This window comes from Delphinus delphis, chromosome 7 (assembly GCF_949987515.2).
Source record: "Delphinus delphis chromosome 7, mDelDel1.2, whole genome shotgun sequence".
NCBI lineage: Eukaryota > Metazoa > Chordata > Mammalia > Artiodactyla > Delphinidae > Delphinus > Delphinus delphis.
Genome location: NC_082689.1, coordinates 72893147 through 72916050, shown reverse-complemented (window position 1 = coordinate 72916050; position 22904 = coordinate 72893147). Strand labels below are relative to the sequence as shown.

The following is a 22904-nucleotide window of genomic DNA, read 5'->3' as shown; positions in this document are numbered from 1 at the left end:
GAAAAAAAAACCTCTCTATTCAACAAATAGTAAATCTAAACATTTATTGATAGTCATATTCCAGTCACAAAGTATCTATGAAAACAGTAAACAGGAAGTATAGTGACCCCGAAAAAAGTTAAAATTTGGTGGCAAAAATCTAGATAATTCAAGTAGTTTTATTACCTGTATATATCTTCTAACTGCATATCAAAATCTTGAAGTTTCTTTTGATATTTCTCTGTAAAGTTACAGAATTCATTAAGGATTGAAAACTTCAAGTCAGGGTATGGACATTCCAAAGTTTCTAATTCCACGGGCATTTCACTAAGCAGGTTACTTCTTTCTTCTGAAGAATGATCAAGTGTCTGAAAAAAAATTGTATGATTATTTTATTTAATGTAAATGACAAATTGATAAATTACTACCTATATCGCACTTACTTTCAAACTCCAGTCTGAAAGATAATTTTCTATTTTCTGTTGCTCTAGCCTAAGTCTTTCATAGACGGCTTTCAATTGTTTCTTCACGAAGTCAACCTATAGGACATTTAGAACAAGTGGTATGCAAATTATTGATTTATCCAATATTTATATTTAAAGTCACAGGAATTTTTCTCAAAAGCCATTAAATGATGACAAATTAGATAAGGGAAAGTCCCTTTGAGGACCCATGGAAGAGGGTTCAAGAGATGCCATAGCCAAGCAGTGCCCATCAGACAAAGGAGCCTTAAAGGAGCTTCTAGACACGTAACCCAAAATGGGCTCAGTCACAACCACTCTGCACTCACATTTGGATTTTGTTTGTGATGAAGCAGAAAGCTTTCCAGATTGCCTCTGCTTTAATCACCCACTCCTTTCCTTGCATCCTTGCCTCCAATCCCCAGTTGGACATGGATTTTTAATGTTTATTTTAAATTATTATTTATGAAAGCAATATGAGAATACTACAGACTAACTGAAAAATAAAGAAAAATCACCTAAAAGCCTACATCTAGGGCAGCTATGATAATGGAACTTATGCTCTAGTCAGGGAAGATAGTCTTAAACTCATAAAAAGTAAGTAAGAAAATATCAGGAAGAGGTAAGTGAGGTAAAAACTGACTGAGGTAATAGGGAGTGACTGGGTCTTCTCTCATGCCTCTCGGAGGAGAGGACATTTAAGCTAAGACCTAAAAGACAAAAAGGGCCATGAGTAGGACAGAAGAAACAGTGCAAAGGCCTCAAGACAGGAAGGAGTCTGGCTTATGTGAGGAATAGGAAGAAGGCCAGCGTCGGTGGGACAAGGTCTAGTAGGAAAAAGAGGGTGTCACGTTAGGAGGTGAGACTAAAGGAGGCGGATAGGGAAATGTACAGGGAGTGTTACCGTGTGCTCGACGTACAGCGAGGCCAAACAATACCAAAATGTCAGAGTTTGGCGCAAAGAAAGGTTTATCGCAGGGCCATGCCACGCGACAGGTGGCTCGTGCCTTAAAAAAACCCAAACCCCCCGAAAGCTTTCAGCAAAGCCCTGTTACAGGAAAGGTGAGAGAGGGGTGTGGTTAGTTGTTGCAAACTTCTTGGTGTCAGATTCTTTGTTTTCTTTTTTTTTTTTTTAGATCCTTTGTTCTTGAGGTCAGGTCATGGTCAGGTCATGATGTTCCTGTAAACCTCCACCAAAACAAAATGTTATTCTCTGTTCTACAGGAAAGGGCAAGGTCCCAAGGCTCAACTTTCGCCCTCCGAGGTCCAGGCCCAGGCTAAGAGGAGAGGGTCCCTGCGCAGCCACTTACCAGACCCAGGAACGGTGGTCCAGCACCCAGTCTGGGTCCTCCAGCCAGTGCCCAGGCCCGGCTGAGGAGAAAGAGCTCAGCGGGCAGTGCCCTCAGGGCCGGGTCCCCAGACCCTGCCCAACCGACATCACTGAGCGAGCAAGACGCCCAGGGCCCAGCCTGCCCTCAGGTCGCCCAAACAGGGCCGGGACCCACGGACTGCGACGACGGAGACCGCTGCCGCCATTACGTCTCAGAGGTGGGAATGGAGGAGGTTTGCGGCTGCTTCAAGGCCTGGGCCCGGCCAGTGAGCGGCCGTGGCAGGGGCTCTGGAGCTCCGCAGACGACAGCTGTCCCGGGGCGCCCCCCAGCTCACCGCTGGCCCATGGCCAATGGGCCTGGAGGGTCCGAGGGAGAAGGCTGCGATCCGCCTCTCACCACATTCTCTGCCGCGAGGACCACCATAAAGCTGACTGGTGTCGGAGCGGGACCTCCAACCGCAGCGCTAAGGGTCACTCGCTCGTGGTCGCGCGCTAACGGTTTCGCGCTAACGATCTCTCGATAACAGTTAACGGCTGCGCACCCGCCCCGCCCCTATCGCAGGAGGAATTGTGGGCCGGCAGGAGCCCTGAAGGGATTTACCAGGCGGATAACTTGATCCCCTCCTCTATGATAGGATTTCAGAATACCCTGGAAGGAGGGGCAAGAATGAAAGCGGGTAGGCCAGTTACGAGGTCATTGAAACATTCTCGGGGAGAAATTAGCATGTTTGGACAGATTCAGGGATATGTTTAAGATACCGAGTAGATAGAATTTGCTATACCTTCTATTTATATACATAAGGCGTACATGTTTCTTATCTCCAACTCTTCTAATTGGGATAAAAATAAATTACATTATTAAAAGTAAAGGAGGGCTTCCCTGGTGGTGCAGTGGTTGAGAGTCCGCCTGCCGATGCAGGGGACACGGGTTCGTGCCCCGGTCCGGGAAGATCCCACATGCCGCGGAGCGGCTGGGCCTGTGAGCCATGGCTGCTGAGCCTGCGCGTCCGGAGCCTGTGCTCCGCAACGGGGAGGCCACAACAGTGAGAGGCCCGTGAACCGCAAAAAAAAAAAAAAAAAGTAAAGGAAATATACTGACCTCTTCCAGTACTTTCACAGAGTTGGATTCACTGTGCGAGTGTGAATGCTGTGAAATGTGATGCTGTCTGTATTTTAGATCTGCTCTCAATTGCTGAAGAGGATTTATTACATTTTTAAGATATGTGCACCATTGTTCTGATGACTCTTGTTCTATGGTGAAACAAAATTAAATCAAAGCAACACATTATTATTTTAAGTTTCTTCAAGAACAGGTCTTTAGATGCAGATTATTTTTGGATTCCTTTAGAAAAAAGCAAACAGCAATATTAAAAGAACATGAAGTGTGTGGCCCACTTTCATCTTCAAAACAAAGCTCCCCTTTAAATGTGGAACCAAAAAAGAAAAAAAAACCTACCAAAATTCATAAGGTCAGAAAGACATTCATTTCCAATGTTCTCTTCATTGAGTAAGGATTTTATTTCAGATTCCAGTTTACATCTGAAATAGACATTATCTCAATCAATTCTTTTACAATCATAAACATATATATAGGTTTAAAAAATAACTGACAGTAGAAACACTCAATCTAATGTGGTTTTATTCACCTGTTCACTAATTCAGACCACATACTAAATTCCTAACATGGATTAGGTACTTGCCAGGACACTGAGATAAGTGAATACTCCAGGAGAAGTAACAGCGTGAGCAAGGCAAGGACGGGGTACATCCTGGCACTATTTCGGGTGGAGAGAGCTCCGGGCACTGGGAAGCTGCTGAGGGATATTAAACTGACCATGCCAGCTCAGATCTGTGTTTTGGAAAGATTTCCAAGGCAGCAAGATGGAGGATGGGCTAGAAGGAGGGTGAAGAATAAAAGTGGAAGATGAAGAGGAGGGGATCAGGCAAACCTGGATCAACAAGGAGGTTATTTAAAAAGTTCAGAGATGAGGAGGTCCTGACCTAGGGAAATGGGAGTAAAAGTATATATTTTTATACACCAAAAACATAATAAATCTCAATAATCTTTTACTATATTATTTAAATATAGTCATTTTAGAGTAAAACTATAACCAGCTCTAAATGGACATCTAAAAATATTGCAGTCTATCCCTTATTTATGGCAGGTTTAATAAAATCATAAAAAGAGTTTTGATTTATTATGACTGTTAAGATACAATATTTTAAATGGTATAAAATAAGAAAATAGCAACAATTAACACACTAATACGATGATTATTTTTATTTTTGCCTATAAGTTTCTAACCCTTGTCTACATGCATGGATATTTTAACTAGTTGTAATTATGGCATATTTACCATTTTATATTCGGGTTTTTCTTTTTTAACTTACTTTAAGATATTTCTAAATAATTTTCATAATTACCATTTATTTTAGTGGCTGCAGAGTATTTTATATTACATATGTGCCATCATCTTCTAAGCCAATTCACAAATGTGGGACAGTGTTTTGTTTGTATATATAAAGGAGGGGTCCTATTGTAGATGACACTTACTGTCTATTTTTCTAGCATGTGGTCTTAGTCAAAGGTATTTTTTTTTAATTTTATATATTTTATTTTTGGCTGTGTTGGGTCTTCGTTGCTGCACGCAGGCTTTCTCTAGTTGTGGCGAGTGGGGGCTACTCTTCATTGCGGTGCGCGGGCTTCTCATTGTGGTGGCTTCTCTTGTTGCAGAGCACGGGCTCTAGGCACGCGGGCTTCAGTAGTTGTGGCATGCAGGCTCAGTAGTTGTGGCTCTCAGGCTGTAGAGCGCAGGCTCAGTAGTTGTGGCACACGGGCTTAGTTGCTCCGTGGCATGTAGGATCTTCCTGGAGCAGGGCTCAAACCCGTGTCCCCTGCACTGGCTGGCGGATTCTCAACCACTGCATCACAAGGGAAGTCCCAGTCAAAGGTATTTTTAAGATTACATTTGAAAGTGTTATATGGAGAATAAGTGCATAATAGTGGAGTAAACCCACAAGTTATTTCATAATGGATTTTTAAAAACAAAAATATAGCACTTTAAACCATTTAGGTCAGCCCTCTTATATTTTCAGCATCTAGAAGGCCATAGCAGAACATAAAAACCAACAGGAGAAGTGGCTTTGTTCATACAGGAGATCAACCTGCTACTGTGCATATAATAATTCTAGTAAGCTCCATCCTGGCTTTGTAGATTAACAACCCTGAACCATCAGACAAGACCAGCCTATTTCTCTAATTGTCCTAATTGCCTAACAAAATCCAGGAGCAAGTACTACACAACTCTGAGACTAGCTTATGAATGCAGGCTAACGTTACCAAATTGTGTCCTGTAAAACAGAAACATCAATAAGATGCTAGGAAAAACTGGGAAATGGTGAACTAAACAAATCAGACAAGTTTCCATAGTGCAGGATTTCTCAGAAACTTGATTATGCTAAAAGTACATTGAGGTTCTCCAAAAAGGGGATGAAATATGAAGTATTTTCCTAATTTTTAGGATGATGAAATTCATTATTCTCCATGGAGTATCTTTTTTTTTTTAATTTAAAAAAATTTTTTTTTTCCATGGAGTATCTTGAAGAATATTTCTGTTTTGTAGAATATGATTTAGGAAATATAGATAAAAACTGCGATGCACTCAAGAGCCTTAAAATGGTAACTCTGGGGAGGAAAACCCTGCCTGTTCACCACTGACATGTAGACTCAGTCCCAGGTGTTCACCAAGTCAGAACTCTGCAGCACAGACAACTGTCTCCACATCTGAATAGGGGACAAATGTAAGGCAACATTCCATATCCAGATCTGCCAACTTAAGTACCTCCTACTGTTACTTGGCCTGTCCTCTGGTACCACTGAATCTGATGATACTACAAAAATTCTCCTGAGATTTTGTGTGACTGTTTGCCTAGAGGATATATTAATCCACTTCCTAGATATGCCCAGTTGCAATGCAACCACCTGCCTGGTGAGGACATTTTTGAACTCTCAGGACTCTACTTTCATACAGGTCCTCGTCCTCCCAGGATGCTGCCAAAGTTTTAGGTGTAGTACAGTCAGTCTCCTCAGAACATCAAAAATTACCCAGAGCTTCCTAGGATTTCTAGGGTACACTTAGTTACTAATTTCGGCAGAACAAGGAAAACATGGGGCACTGGAGACTGGTAGAATCAAAAGCCGTTTATGCAAACAATAAGCAAAGTGGCATGGATTGTGAAAGGCAGAGTAAGAGAGGATGTTAAAGTTCCTTAGTGGAACTAACAGCCAGGAGATCAGCAGAAAATTAGGGCACCAGAGCAGGCTGAAGGCCAGAGCCATATCCCTCCAATAAGGAAGGAACTCAGCAGTTCAGACAGCTTGGTACCTCAGACTAGCTATTTGATCTGCTTCTCTCTCTTTTAAGAGTCTGTCCCAAGCTGTGTACCACAGAGGGCAGAGAGGGAAATCTCACAACTGTTGGCTAAGGAATGAATCAGAGCGAATTCTCAGATGGCCTGAGTCACACAGTTATGAATACTGACCTCAATTTCATCTTTAAAGATACTTTTCCAGACAATATTTAATTGTTGTTGGTAAAGCTCCATGATATATTCTGTATAAAGGTGATACTTTAAAAATAAAATTGTAAGAGACCACATATATTTCTAACAGAAACTACAATAAAAGTAGTAAGGCTTACAAATAAATCCCTCAAACTTTATTAGTCAAAAGTTCTTATTAAAATAATAATTGCAATTCTTTACCACATGGCCAATATAAATAACTTCCTCTTTAATTTCAAAATCAGTCACTCTGAAACAAGGAAGAAAGCACTCCTGGCAAAGTGTATCAAGGTCTTCAAGGGGTATAGTTTGGAAAGCATAGTACATATAATTTTATAAATTTAAATATTAAATTCTATAAATTTAAAATGTAATTTTATATTTTGAAATTTTAATTGTCTAGTTTTCTTACAACAGATTTTAAAGAATTAAGGTTTGGCAAATCCTTTTTTTTTTCTAGTAAGCCTAGACCATTTAGATCTCAGGTGATGTGAATGGAACCCTATGGAAAAAAGAAAAAGCTGCACAGCTCCAAGGTCAGCGAGCACAGGAGTTAAAGGCAAGTGATTCAATACCACCTCCACAAAAACTAGCTGGTTTACCTTATGCAAATAATTTTAATCCTCTGAACCTCAAGGTTCTCATCTGTAAAATGGGATAACAATGATACCTACTCCGTAGGGTCACTGTAAATGAAACAAACCATGTAAAGTACTTAACATACGACGGCATACACTAAGTTACCCAGCAAAAGTCAGATGTCATTGGAGGCCCTTACCTGCTGGGGACCTGAAATTCGCAGATGGAAGTCTCTTATGGTGATGAGTAAGAATATTTTACTTTCCATCTTTTATTAAAAGGGAATGTAGATTTTAAAGATCGAGAGACACTGATAGAATTTAAACTCCTGGTTTTCTGGTGGTCCCTAAATTCTCGAACTTTCTAGCCATTTCTCGAACTTTCCTCCTATCACTAATAGTTTTTAATTTCACTGAATACACATTGTAATTAGCCTACATTCTAGAATAACACAGAAAGTTATCTTGAAATTCTTTTTTTTGGTCCAATTTTCAACCCTTACACGTTTCAAGACATAACGTTATTACTTGAATATTCCTCATTTCCATCGCCTTTGTGTCATTCCAGGTCAGCCAAAAGAATTACTTTCCATAATGAAATCTATGTGCCTCCTTTATCTCGCTCAAGAACAAGGTATATACACGGTAAGAAGGGTGTGGAACAGCCAAGATAAAAAACTTTCTCCAGCATCCTTACATTTGAGCCTGCATCAGTGAGCACAATAATTAAAACTTCCTAATGGCTTTTGTTTTTATCATATTTCAATTATGCAAATCTAAAAAAAATTTCCAATGGGCTCAAAAGTTCTCTCCATAAAAGGTGACATTTTGAGGGATAAAATGGGCCTGATTTGTTTCTATAGTGGAAGTATGAATGACAAAGTCTATATAATTTTGTTTTTCTCTGTTTTAAGTTATGTAATGATGTAAAACTATTTCCAATCATGAGTCTTTTATGTCACATTTAGGAATTACTTGCCAGAATAGGAAACTCCTATCAATATGAAAAGTACCCATGTCAAAAGTGAAGTCAATGGTATTTGGAAATTTAGCTTAGAATGAGACCACAAAATTATGTATTTTTATATAAAATATATGCTTACAAGCATATATTTTAAAAAGCATACTTTATAAATACCACCATCATTAAAACTAATATATATGCCTTAAAAAGAGGGGAAACACATCTGCCTTCACTTTCTGGTTGACCTTTGAAAAAAAATTTATTTCTCAAAGATTACATTTAAGATCAAGTATAAAATCATTATTTTGTTTTAACTCATCTTGAAGTGACTGTTGGAAATAATAGTAAAAGTCAAAAATCCAAACTGAACAAGTTAGTCATGATGCCGTTACATTTAGAAATCACTCAACTTGAATCCCTTAGTTCATTTACTGAAAGCATTTAATCTGTCTCTTTCTATGTATCCTACGTAAAGATGAATATAATGGGATGCTTGTCCTTGAGAAGTTTATCACTTCATAAGAAGACAAATATGTAAGCAAAACATTATAGTCCAAAATACTAAGTATAATATAAAAAAATACATGTATGAATGGGAGTGCAGAAGAGTAAGTGATTAGCAGACATAAAAGATTATCTTTCTTTTTTTCCTAAGGAAAGGAAAAGCCATATTAATATATTCACTGGATTCCAAATTAAACTGAAGAAATGAAAGGATTTTAATTTAACTCACATTCAACTGTAACTTTAAATTTTGATTATAATAGTTTAATAAATATGGAAATTTACAGAACATCTACCTAGGTAAGTGCATCTCAGTAATTCCTGCATGTTCTTAATTGAGGTTTCTCTCAGTTCTTACCTGACTTCATTTAGCCTTTGGTGTTCTTGCCACCACACTTGCTTGTGTTGCTTTATTAGTGTTTGCTCTTTAGATATCTTTGAAGTCTGCACTGCTTTTCTGATCTAGATTTAAAGGAACAAAAGAGGAGCAATTTCCATGTCTTTTAAGTGTTTTCCACAATAAAAATGTTTAATCTGTAATTTCTAAGTTAAATACTTATTCTTTTTCAATTCTATTCGTGCATTTTCTAACATTAGCACCTTTCTAAAGGTGAAGTAATTCTATTTTCCGTACATACAATAAATAACACCTTAATTCATCTAGCCCCAGAAAATCTGCAAGAGTATTCCATATATTTTCTTGTCTGTTTACACATCTTCCCTGCCAGGCATCATAGGCATCGTTATTCCTGTGTTACACATGAGGACAGTGAAGTTCAGAGAGGTTAAAAGACTTGGTCAAGACCATCAAACTCATAAACAGCAGAATCACATAGAACCTCAGTGTTCAGATTGGTGTTTTTTTTTTTTTTTTTCGATATGCGGGCCTGTCACTGTTGTGGCCTCTCCCGTTGCGGAGCACAGGCTCCGGACGCGCAGGCTCAGCGGCCATGGATCACGGGCCTAGACGTTCCGCGCCATGTGGGATCTTCCCAGACCGGGGCACGAACCCGTGTCCCCTACATCGGCAAGCGGACTCTGAACCACTGTGCCACCAGGGAAGCCCCAGATTGGTTTTATGTGATCCTTCAGCACTGGATGGGAAAAGGTCATTGGATAAGTTATTAGGAGGCCTGGCTTTAGTCTCAGCTTCAGTATCTACTAGAAATGTGACCTTGAACTGTATATACAATTTTAATCTTTCAACTCCATGACTTTGTAAATAAAATTTTAAATTAAAACTTAAATTTTAAATTTCAGGCAAATCTTTATCTGAAGGTACTAAACAAGGAAACAGTGAAAAATCAGGTAGCATTGAAACCCAAATTTTCAACTAAATTTAAATTTTTCCCAAATTTTATGACTTTTAAAAAATGCTTTTGGGTTTGTGTTGATAAGATATGTCAGGCCTGGGTCTGTTTACCTCAAGATCCATTCTTGGCCATTTTCCTCGTCTGCTCCACATCAGAGAGCAGCCTGCGTTTCTCAGACACCCCTAGCAGCTGCCTTCCAGCTGGGTTCAGCCAAAGGGAGACATTGGTAGTGGGGGATTGGAGGGAGGAAGGGAGGGAGGAAGGGAGAAGCCAAAGGATTACTCACTTCTCCTGCCTTCTCTCTCCCAGAGGGGTCTCCACAAGCATCTGCATCTTCTCCATTGCACCAACATTTCTTGACATTTCTATTATGGTTCTAACTATCTCTGGGTAACCTCAGCCTATGGGATGTACTACAACCTTGCTTTTTCTAAATGTCCCTCCAACCCAGGCAAGGCAATGACTCACTTCTGTTCTAATCCCTGTGTTGGTTCACAGTCCTCTGGCTTCTCAGCTCTATCACCTGTGTAACCATTTCCTGCATTAAAGACCCCTCTATTCTAAATCCTTAAGTGGTTAGACTCTGACTGACATGTACATGCTGAACTTGTGTATTTCATATTAATACTTTTAAACATCTATAAAAGTGTTAATCTGAAATCAGAAACTTGATGAAATATGCATATTTTATATTTTCCCTGTTACTAGAATACTTAGTACCCTGAAAGGCTTAACAGATCAATACTGAAGATATAAAAACTTCAGAAGAAAAGTTCTAAAACAACTATAATGCATGCTATTTCTAGCTGTCATTCACTGATTACCATAACCTTGAGTTTATCTTTCCACTGTTCTGGTTACTGATTCAAAATTAGGGGTATAAGAAAACAAAATAACCCAAACATTACTTAAAAAAACACAAAGTTGGGGCTTCCCTGGTGGCGCAGTGGTTGAGAGTCCGCCTGCCGATGCAGGGGACACGGGTTCGTGCCCCGGTCCGGGAAGATCCCACATGCCGCGGAGCGGCTGGGCCCGTGAGCCATGGCTGCTGAGCCTTCGCGTCCGGAGCCTGTGCTCCGCGACGGGAGAGGCCACAGCAGTGAGAGGCCCACGTACCGCAAAAAAAAAAACAACAAAAAACAAAAAGGCAAAGGCAAATCTTTTCTTAAGAGTGCTACAATTATGAAATTTAGGAGAAAAGTACATTTAAATCAGAACAGGAGGGACATCCCTGGTGGTGCAGTGGTTAAGAATCCGCCTGCCATTGCAGGGGACATGGGTTCGATCCCTGCTCCAGGAAGATCCCACATGCCGTGAAGCAACTAAGTCCCTGCACCACAACTCCTGTGGCTTGTGCTCTAGAGCCCGCAAGCCACAACTACTGAGCCCATGTGACACAACTACTGAAGCCCGCGTGCCTAGAGTCCGTGCTCTGCAACAAGAGAAGCCACCACAGTGAGAAGCACACGCACTGCAACGAAGAGTAGCCCAGGCTCGCCACAACTAGAGAAAGCCCACACACAGCAATGAAGACCCAATGAAGCCACAAGTAAATAAATAAAATAAATAAATTTATTAAATAAATAAATAAGTCAGAACAGGACATTGCAGGAAAACATACAGCCATCTCTCCATTTCGCAGAAAAAATAAAAGTTTATATGTAGTGTTTCTAAAATCAGACACTTGTGTTTGCTTGAAGAATGCCTAAAACTCATTCCAACTATTTACCATCTATAGTCTCTGAAGTTTGTTGCAGCAGGCACAACTTTTAAAATTAGATTTCTTTGACATATTTGGTCCATACTGTACAAAAAAATTAAAACACATTGGTGAAAGATGTAGACACATTTCTATAATTAAAAAAAAAATCAATGCTACTGCCTTTGGTCCCAGGGAAAGGCCAATTAAGTAGACTATAAAAGTGAAAATAAAGCTACAGTTTTTCACTAGACACTTCGAATATTTTGCAGAACATCCTGAGTTTTTTGTAAATTCACTCATTGACTCTACTTCTATCTTTGACCAAATTTTTTTTAAAAATAAAGTTTTTAAACAAACAAGAAGATTTAAAATTGTATCTTTTTCAATAGAGTAATTTCTAGGGGATTCCAATTCATTTTGCTGAGCAATAAGCCATTTGAAAGCAATATTTTAGGTGGGTGATGATTTATGCAAAATGCTGATGAATTAAAATTTGCAAAAGTAATACATTCGAAAGTAGTTTATTGTAATGAGCCAAGATAATAAAACCCTAAATAGGTACCCTGAAATACCGTGAAAGCCCTTTGGGCCAGATGATCCATCTTTAGATATAAACAACAGTAATTAGTGGACAATTTAAGTGCTGGTTACATGTACCTATGTCAAAATTCATTGATATGTACACTTTAGATTTGTGTACTTCACTATATGTGAGTTATAACTCAATACAGAACTGAAGAAATAAAATTTTTTTAAAAACTATACTAAGATGCAATTCCTCATCTATCAGGTTGGCGAAAACTCAAATATTTAACAAAACACTGTGTGAGGCTATGGGAAAACATGTTCTCTCTCTTATGTTGCTAGTGGGAATACAAAATGATGCAACCCCCCGTAGAAGGGAATTTGGAGTTTCATATGGATTTATCCTTTGACCAAGCAATCTTACCTATAGAAATCTACCTGAAAACTGTATTGGCCGAAGTGTAAAAAGATAGGTGAACAAAGCTATTCACTGCAGCACAATTTATAATAGAAAAAGACAAGCGCAGAGATTCTGTCAATAAGTGTTCTTACCAAAATAAATTGAACTTGAATCTGCTCAAGTCTCCAGATATAACTACCAATTACTGGAAATACAAGAGATAGGAAAATATGTTTAATGACACCACCAGGATGTAATCAGCAAAATCCAGACTGTAAGAAACTATAAAGGATAAACACTACAATTTCTTCAAAAATTAAATTATAAGAATACAAGAGGATGGGGCTTCCCTGGTGGCACAGTGGTTAAGAATCCGCCTGCCAATACCGGGGACATGGGTTCGAGCCCTGGTCCGGGTAGATCCCACATGGTGCGGAGCAACTAAGTCCCTGCACCACAACTACTGAAGCCCAGGCACCTAGAGCCCGTGCTTTGCAACAAGAAGCCACTGAAATGAGAAGCCCGTGCACTGCAACAAAGAGTAGCCCCTGCTCACCACAACTAGAGAAAGTCCGTGCACAGCAACGAAGACCCAATGCAGCCAAAAATACATAAATAAAATAAAATAAATTTATATTAAAAAAAAAGGACACAAGAGGATGGAGGAGGAAACCTAAAAAATTAAAATCAATTGTAATATATGGATATTATTTAGATACTAATTTGAATAAACTTTAAGAAAAAAATTTGGAGACAATCAGGGAAATTTAACACTGATTATTTGAAATTATTAAGAAATCATGAACATTTTAATAGTAATGGTATTGTAGGGTTTGGGGTTTTATAGCCCTAATCTTTTAGAGATACTGCTGAAATATTTATGGTGAATAATATGATGTCTGAAATTTCAAAATAATCTGGTGCAGAGGGAAGTCGTAGGTGGGAGTACAGAAGAAATAACGGCCAAGAGTTGTTCATAGTTGAAGCTGGATAATGTTACGTGGAGATTAATGATACCATTCACTCCAATTTTGCATATTTTTGCAATTTTCCATAATATAGTGTTTAAAAAAAAGAATTAGTAGATGGATTACTTGAGTTGGACAAGAAATATTCATTCTTGCTAAGCAAAGAAATTCAAATAAAAATAATGGTAAAGATCTCTTTTGTACTTAAACTGGGAATGAACAGTTAACATATAATGTACCAAAAATTGGTCTCAATTTTCAGCCCACATCTACTATTTGGCTTCAGGTTCAGTCTCAGCCTTTGAAAGACTAGATTACTCAATGTGCACATCAGTGTCTCATCTGGCATCCTGGAATTTGTGCATGATCAATAACACAGCAATTATATGGGTCACTATCACATCTAATCAGTATAACAATACCGGCCAAACGAATCAGGCAAGACTTCCTAATTTATTTTTAATTAAAAATACTGTTAATTTCTTTTCAAATATAGCTAAGCATTCTAGATGTAACTTGAAGCAAAAATCTTATGTGCTTTTTAAAAAATTAATTAATTAATTTTTGGCCACGTTGTGTCTTCGTTGCTGCGCACGGGCTTTCTCTAGTTGCAGCAAATGGAGGCTACTCTTCGTTGCAGTGCACGGGCATCTCATTGTGGTGACTTCTCTAGTTGTGAAGCACGGGCTCTAGGCGCATGGGCTTCAGCAGTTGTGGCACGCGGGCTCAGTAGCTGTGGTGCACAGGCTTATTTGCTCCATGGCATGTGGGATCTTCCCAGACCAGGGATCGAACCCGTCTCCCCTGCATTGGCAGGCAGGTTCTTAACCACTGCGCAACCAGGGAAGTCCTTCTTATGTGCTTTATATGTTAACATTCTATCATTCAGCTTGAGTATGTTTACATTTAATATTGTCACAGTAAAGTGCCGTAGTAATGATTGTTAAAGCTGTTAATTTCATGTGCAAAAAAATGGGCATATTTAATTAGTAAAAAAAAATTGGGAGTTGACTGATAATTAATACAAATATTAAGAGAGAATGTTTTAACTATGTAACATTAAGAATAAAATATTCTTCAGTCAACACATATTTCATAAAATGTTAAACAATAATATAAGAAAGGATAACAGAGACAATATTATCATAATTCCAGTTGATGTAGGCTGTTTGATATATTAGCATTCATAACATTAAACAAAATAAATTTTAAGAATTGTATTTAATTTTCAGTTATCTAATTCCATTTAAGCCATGTATCTTTCAAGAAAAAGCCCTATTTGGGAATTGTTCACCTCTTACAAGAAAAAATTAAAAGCAAAATGTCAAGTTGATATCTCTAAATTAAATGAGAAGGGAAGAGTCCAAAAATCATGAAAATGACATTCCCAATAAATCTTCCTTAAACTAGATATAATAAAAAATGAAGATTGTATAAAGGAAAGAAGACTATTTGAAAATGATGAGGTATCCAGGACACATTTTGTTCTCACTGACCAAATTCAAAACAATGGATATTACAAAAATGCTTTCAAAGGAAAATTATTTATTATTATGAATCGATGGAGACTAAAAATGGAAGCAAAAAGCTTGTCAAAATGATTGCTACAGAATGTGAACCATTTTCAGTAGCTGATGGCAAGAGATATTTTGAGATTTGCCAAGCTATGAATCCCAGGTACCAAGTTATTTCTAGAAAATATATAACTAAAAAGCTTCTTCATGAATGATATTCTGTGAACAAAAAGGTTATTGATGTTATTTAAAATGTCAGTTGAGAGTGATCATCCATTTAACCTCATAAATGTATAACACAGTGACCAGAGAAGCACTATAGTTAGCTGACAGTGCTAAGAAATTATTGTCCCTGAACTTAATGTCAAACTCAAAAAACCACATTAATAATTTAAAATTTTAAATATGTTTACTCTTTGATAGAAATCCTATCATCAAAGAGAAATTCACTTTGACCAAATATTGATTTTAACATTCAACGATTCCCCATTCATCCAAAATGTGCATCTGGATAGAGGAATAGATAGATGGACAGATGGACAGACAGATGGATGAACAGATATATAGATAATATTTGGAATATATATATGAACATATATGTACAGTCAACCTTGAACAACACAGGTTTGAACTGCATGGGTCCACTTATATGTGCATTTTTTTCACTAAATACTACAGTATCACACAATCTGCAGCTGGTTAAATCTGAGGATATACAGCCATAGATATAGAGCAACCTTGGATTCAGAGGGCTGACTAGGAGAGCTAACTATAAATTATACACAGATTTTCTTCCAATAGATGGTCAGCACCCCTAACCCTTGCATTGCTCAAGAGTCAACTGTACACATTCCAATACCGAAAAGGGTGCAGACAAAATGTTTGTAGTGGCAACTTTACTACAACAGTACTTTGGGAGAGAACTAAAAAACATTCATACTTTTTGGCCCAGACATCCCAATCACGGGAATTTATCCACATAAAGTGTCTATGCATGAAGATATTTACGGAAACAAGATTTTCAATATCACAAACTTGGATACAACCTAAATATCCAAAAATTGGAATGTGATAAGGTATTCATCTTTTTCTATTTGGAGTACTCATCACTCCTGTTTTTGTTTGGCTAATTCTTATTGTCCTTGAGATTCCAATTACAATGTCACTTCCTTGGAAAAGCCTTCCCACCCATTTAGGATCAAGTCCTGTTATTATACACAAGACATTCTTTTTTATTGGAGTTTATATTTAATATAATTTTATTTCAGGGCTTATTTGATAAACACTGGCTTCTCTCCTCCCTCTCTCCTGCAAATAGTACACCCCATGAGGGTAGGTGTTATATATTGTTCACCATTATATATTCAAGGCACATAATAAGTATTTATTATATGTATCAATACATATGTGTATAGATGGTATATATACAACAGATCAGTACAGAAGTCAGAAATATGAAAATAGTTTTATTAGGATGATAGTTATGTAAGTGATTTTGCCATAAAATTTCTTTGAATAACATTAAATTATTTTAAAGCTATATCTGAAACAAACAAATAATGCCCTACTTTTTAAGTGGTCTCCTTAGTTTGAGGAGACATAGCTCATGAATATATGGTAATTTCCCCAGAATAGGGTATCAAATGTGCCTTGAAATCATGAGAGTTGCCTTTTTAGAAAGACATTAACAATAAAAAGCTATGTAAAACTAATATAACACAAAAATATTAAATATACATGAAAGCTTGTAAATTGCTAAATATGTTGCTTTGCTAAACCAGATTTTTTAATTTAACCAAGCAATGAAAATGCTGTTTATAATGTACTCTATTATTTGCATAAGAGGGAAACATACTGCCTGAATAATCCTAAACCCATCCATGGTCCTAAAATACTGTGCACAATCACTTGCACATAAACCTCTTTCAAATCTAGTCGAGGCTCACCTCTTCTTAGATCAGGGCAAAAAGGGAATTCGAGAAAAGAGAGGCACCTGGGGGCATACTTTGTATGGTGTTGCAGAAGGAGCTTTAAATTAGATGATAATCCATGGCTAGCACTTACTAGCAATTTTTATTTTTTTTAGATTATGTTAGAAATTGTTGAAAATTAATGAGATAGCTATCTTTCTAAAAATAAAGTTGAATTCAGGCCTCATGTGGTTGTTAAGAACATTAAATGAGTAATGCATGTAGACTACATAGCACAGTGTCTGAGAGCATTCAATAAATGTTGCTATTCACAGGGCTTCCCTGGTGGCGCAGTGGTTAAGAATCTGCCTGCCAGTGCACGGGGACACGGGTTTGTGCCCTGGTCTGGGAAGATCCCACATGCCGTGGAGCAACTAAGCCCGTGCGCCACAACTACTGAGCCTGCGCTCTAGAGCCCAGAAGTCACAACTACTGAGCCCTCAAGCCACAACTACTGAACCTGTGTGCTGCAACTACTGAAGCCCATGCGCCTAGAGCCTGTGTTCCACAACAAGAGAAGCCACCGCAATGAGAAGCCCGTGCACTGCAACATAGAGTAGCCCCCGCTCGCCACAAATAAAGTGCACATGCAGCAAGGAAGACCCAACACAGCCAAAAAAATAAAGAAATAGGAAAAAAAAAATGTTGCTATTCACTATTACCAATAGTTGGAAGATTCTAAAAACTATTTAGAATGTTATTTATTTTCACATTTCATTGTAACTACCATTTTACTTTCTAGCAATTCAATTTTCCAAAACTAGAAAACACACACACACACACACACACACACACACACACACACACACAACTTCTAACCTTTAGCTCCGTAGAGGCAGAAGCTAATTTTTTTGCTTCGGTTAATGCATGCAATTGTTGATAGTCTACTGGTTTATACTTGGTGCTTCTCATTTCATTTTTCATACGAAATACCAGATTATCTGTTTTTCATCAAAAACAGAAAATGACAAAGAAATAGTATTATGTTATTGGAAGTCAAAATAGAATTATGGCAACATGTTGACTGCAGGTCTTATTTTTAAAGATTTTTAAGCAAATATGAGAAGTAATATATTGCAATATTTGTAGTATATTTGAACCTCAATTTCTGGAAATTTAAAAAATATTACCACTATATTCCTTGCATAAAATTACTTCTAAAAGGGCATAAAAGGAATACTTCCATTTAAGTTAGTACATTGAGAATTTTAGAAAATTATATTGTCAAGTTACAAAGTGTGACCATTCTTTTTATTTAAAATGTGTTAGTCATCAACTGTGAATATTTAAGTATCACATTCTTATGAATCAAATTAAGTAAATAGAATTTTTAAAGTCATAGCTGCATTTTTAACTTAGAAAAATTGATTTCAATTAAATACGAAAAAAGGTTGAAACTGAAACCTAAAAAATTTAATAGGCCAGATAAGATTAAAATGATACAAAATGTTTGGGCAGCCATTCTCCATCCAAGCATATAAAATGTCCTAGTTTAGTTTGATACTAACTATTTTGATAAAGTAAAACATAGGTAGAGGATACTCTAAGGCCAAGTAGCATGAAGTATAAAAATTTGGGTAATTCAAGCATCATTGCCTCAATGATGTGAAAAAGTCAGCTGTGCGTTGTAAGGCAATTAAGATTTATTAACTATATCATGGATCACATGACTGCAAGAAGCTCCCAAATGATTTAAGGACAAGCACAGGAAAGAATGGTTGGCCTGACTATTGTAAGGGAACTGGAGAAATCTTCATTGTGACCAAAAAATGAACCTTCCATTATTAAACTTTTGAAAATCAACATTCCAATTTTATATCACCAATAATCCACCATAAATCATAAAACAGGCTTAGAAGTAGAAAAAATACCTGAGGTATCATTTTTCTGAACTGTCATGAATGGTCGGTCTCTTTTATCCATGTTTTCCATATCTGTCAAGGAAACAAAAGAGAGCTAATAACATTTTACAATGTAATTTTAAAAACTGTTTTAAAGATATGTTCATTGTAGTGATTTTTGAAATAATGTCCAGGACCGGATGCCATAACTCCATGTATTTTATTAAAATTTGTTTCTCTTTGCTCCTAGAAGCCTCCTTCCATTAGTTTTTTCTCTGTGTGCTTTTCCTGATCTTGGTTTCTCCAACCAATCTCTTATCTCTTAGTTACCCTCTCTTGGATTGTCCCAGTGACTGGTAAATATTTTGTGATTAAAAAATTGTGTATGTTTTATCTTGAGTTCTCGAGAGGAAAGAAACACCTAAATTAAAGAATAAAGCAGCTAGGCAAATTACTTATTACTTCTCTTCAGCAATGCAGTACTTGTGGTGGATATGGGGATGTGCAATCCACTTCTAGAAAGCACTTGATGCTTACCTGTCACCAGCTTCAGGGTTGGACTCAGCTGCAGAGAACAGCCTTGCCCAAAGGCACACCATTCCTGGGGTAGCCTATACCCAATGACAGAGTGAGGCAAGGATGTAAAGACCCAGCAGTTTGGGCTTAATGCAGGTCACTCTGATGGGCAATATTGGCTCCAGAGCTCCCTTCGGGGTTGACCCACACTTTGTTGGACCTGCATTGAAATTGAGTTTTTTATTTGCCCAATCTTGCTTCTCCCTTCTTCCTTTCACAGGTATGGGTTCCTGATAAATATCTAGCACTCCAAACTCTGCCTCAGCGTCTCCTTCCTAAGAACCCAACCTGAGGAGCACCAAACTGAACTGACATCTTTTTATGGCACCCCCAGGGCAAGATACTAGTCAAGTGGTTCTTTAAATAACAGAACACATTTTTCATACATTTTCGTTCCATATCTACTAGGTTGAACTGATCGTGTCTAGTGGCCTTTGCAGTAACCTAAATCTTCTTAAATGGAAGAAGTCACACAAGTCCATGATTTTCAGAAACTCTGCCAAGTTACCAAGAATCACGGAGATTGCTCACCAGCTTTAGGAATCTAGGGATAAACCTCAGTGTGTAATTTCTATAGGGTCTTTTGTTTTAAGCCTTTGATAATATTGACAATCCTCATACCATCTGCCTTCTACTCATACCCATATCCTATCCATTAAGATTCTTTTTCACTCTGGAAGATTTTGCACATCTAATCTGTCCACCTGCATTGCCTCAAGCTCCCATCACCTCCTGCCTGGATGACAGAGGCATTCTACTTTGTACCTTTACAGTGCATTCTCCAAACAGCAGCCCAAGTAACCTCTTAAAAACTCTAAGCTGACCTTGTTGAATCCCTTCAATTGTACCCATACCCTTTAAGATAGTATCCAAACTTCTTTAAATGGCCTATAAGGCCCTGGATGATCTTGCCTTTGATCACCTCTCTACCCTCATCTCATTCACACATTCCAACCACACTGGTCTTTCTATTTCTCAAACATACCAAGTTCATTCTGCTTCAAGGCCTTCCCACTTGCAGTTCCCTCTGGTATTTAAGGTGAGGGCTTTGGTCATATTGGAGACTTACTCAGTTTTCCTGGGACTCGCCCACGTATACAAGCTATTAAACTTTAGTGTGATTTTCCCCTGTTAATCTGTCTCATGTCAATTTAATTATTAGAACAACCAGAAGAACCTAGAACGGTAGAGGAAAATTCTTCTTCCCCAACACTATATGGTTCAAACTTAACTATGACCTTGATGAAATAAAATTTATATCTGAGGGCAAGACAAAAAAAATTTAAACAAAATTTTCATCTGCCTGCTTGACCCTCTTCCCTCCCCTGCAGAGTGTACTGTGCATCTGCATTAACCAGACCTCCTCAGGAGATCACCTTTCTCCTTAATCTTTTAATGGGTTATGATGACCCACTATTAGCTTTGTAAGCACAGATCTGGATTGTGTAATCTGTCATTTGACTTATAACTCTATGTCTCAGAAATTTATATAACTGTGCTTTGACATATAACTGGTGGAACAGCCCTCAGAGCTTTCTGAAAGACTGTCTCCAGGTAATAATCTTCAGGATGGCTCAAATAAAATTGTCCATTTATTTCTAGATTGATGAATTTTTTTAAACATATTTATTGGGGTATAACTGCTTTACAATGGTGCGTTAGTTTCTGCTTTATAACAAAGTGAATCAGCTATACATATACATATATCCCCATATCTCCTCCCTCTTGCATCTCCTTCCCACCTTCCCTATCTCACCCCTCTAGGTGGTCAGAAAGCACCGAGCTGATCTCTTGTGCTATGCGGCTGCTTCCCACTAGCTATCGATTTTACATTTCATAGTGTATATATGTCCATACCACTCTCTCACTTCATCCCAGCTTACCCTTCCGCCTCCCCGTGTCCTCAAGTCCATTCTCAACATCTGCGGCTTTATTCCTGTTCTGCCCCTAGATTCCTCAAAACCATTTTTTTTTTTTTACATTCCATATATATGTGTTAGTATATGGTATTTGATTTTCTCTGACTTACTTCACTCTGTATGACAGACTCTAGGTCCATCCGCCTCACTACAAATAACTCAATTTCGTTTCCTTTTATGGCCCAGTAATATTTCACAGTATATATGTGCCACATCTTCTTTATCCATTCATCTGTCAATGGACACTTAGGTTGCTTAAATGTCCTGGATATTGTAAATAGAGCTGCAATGAACATTGTGGTACATGACTCTTTTTGAAGTATAGTTTTCTCAGGGTATATGCCCAGTAGTGAGATTGCTGGGTCATATGGTAGTTCTATTTTTATTTTTTTAAGGAACCTCCATACTGTTCTCCATAGTGGCTGTATCAATTTATATTCCCATCAACAGTGCAAGAGTGTTCCCTTTTCTCCACAACCTCTCCAGCATTTATTGTTTGCAGATTTTCTGATCATGGCCATTCTCAATGGTGTGAGATGATACCTCATTATACTTTTGATTTGCATTTCTCTAATGATTAGTGATGTTGAGCATCCTTCCATGAGTTTGTTGGAAATCTGTATATCTTCTTTGGAGAAATGTCGATTTAGATCTTCTGCTCATTTTTGGATTGGATTTTTTGTTTGTTTGATATTGAGCTGCATGACCTGCTTGTATACTTTAGAGATTAATCCTTGGTCAGATGCTTCATTTGCAAATATATTCTACCATTTGGAGGTTGTCTTTTCCTCTTCTTTATGGTTTCCTTCACTGTGTAAAACCTTTTAAGTTTCATTAGGTCACATTTGTTTATTTTTGCTTTTATTTCCATTTCTCTAGGAGGTGGGTCAAAAGGATCTTGCTGTGATTTATGTCATAGAGTGTTCTGGCTATGTTTTCCTCTAAGAGTTTGACAGTGTCTGGCCTTACATTTAGGTCTTTAATCCATTTTGAGTTTATTTTTGTCTATGGTGTAAGGGAGTGTTATAATTTCATTCTTTTACATGTAGCTGTCCAGTTTTCACAGCACCACTTACTGAAGAGGCTGTCTTTTCTCCATTGTATATTCTTGCCTCCTTTATCAAAATTAAGGTGACCATATGTGCATAGGTTTATCTCTGGGCTTTCTATCCTATTCCACAGATCTATATTTCTGTTTTTGTGCCAGTACCATACTGTCTTGATTACTGTAGCTTTGTAGTATAATCTCAAGTCCAGGAGCCTGATTCCTCCAGCTCCATTTTTCTTTCTCAACATTGCTTTGGCTATTCAGGGTCTTTTGTGTTTCCATACAAATTGTAAAGTTTTTTGTTCTGGTTCTGTGAAAAATGCCATTGGTAGTTTGATAGGGATTGCACTGAATCTGTAGATTGCTTTGGGTACTATAGCCATTTTCACACTGTTCATTCTTCCAAACCAAGAGCATGGTATATCTCTCATCTGTTTGAATCATCTTTAATTTCTTTCATCAGTGTCTTATAGTTTTCTGTATACAGGTCTTTTGTCTCCTTAGGTACGTTTATTCCTAGGTATTTTATTCTTTTTGTTGCAGTGGTAAATGGGAGTGTTTTCTTAATTTCTCTTTCAGATTTTTCATCATTAGTGTATAGGAATGCCAGAGATTTCTGTGCATTAACTTTGTATCCTGCTACTTTACCAAATTCATTGATTAGCTCTAGTAATTTTCTGGTAGCATCTTTAGGATTCTCTATATATAGTGTCATGTCATCTGCAAACAATGACAGCTTTACTTCTTCT

The 22904-nt window shown here is 37.7% G+C and overlaps 1 protein-coding gene across 1 annotated transcript in view; it reads right to left on the bottom strand.

Moving 5' to 3' along the window:
• Positions 1 to 3274, bottom strand: part of CCDC148 (coiled-coil domain containing 148) — a 155455-nt gene extending 152181 nt beyond the window's left edge. Inside the window, 3 exon segments of the mRNA XM_060016764.1 lie at positions 166 to 347; positions 423 to 518; positions 3227 to 3274. Coding sequence (XP_059872747.1) covers positions 166 to 347; positions 423 to 518; positions 3227 to 3274 — 326 coding nt within the window.
• Between the last annotated feature and the right edge of the window lie 19630 nt (positions 3275 to 22904).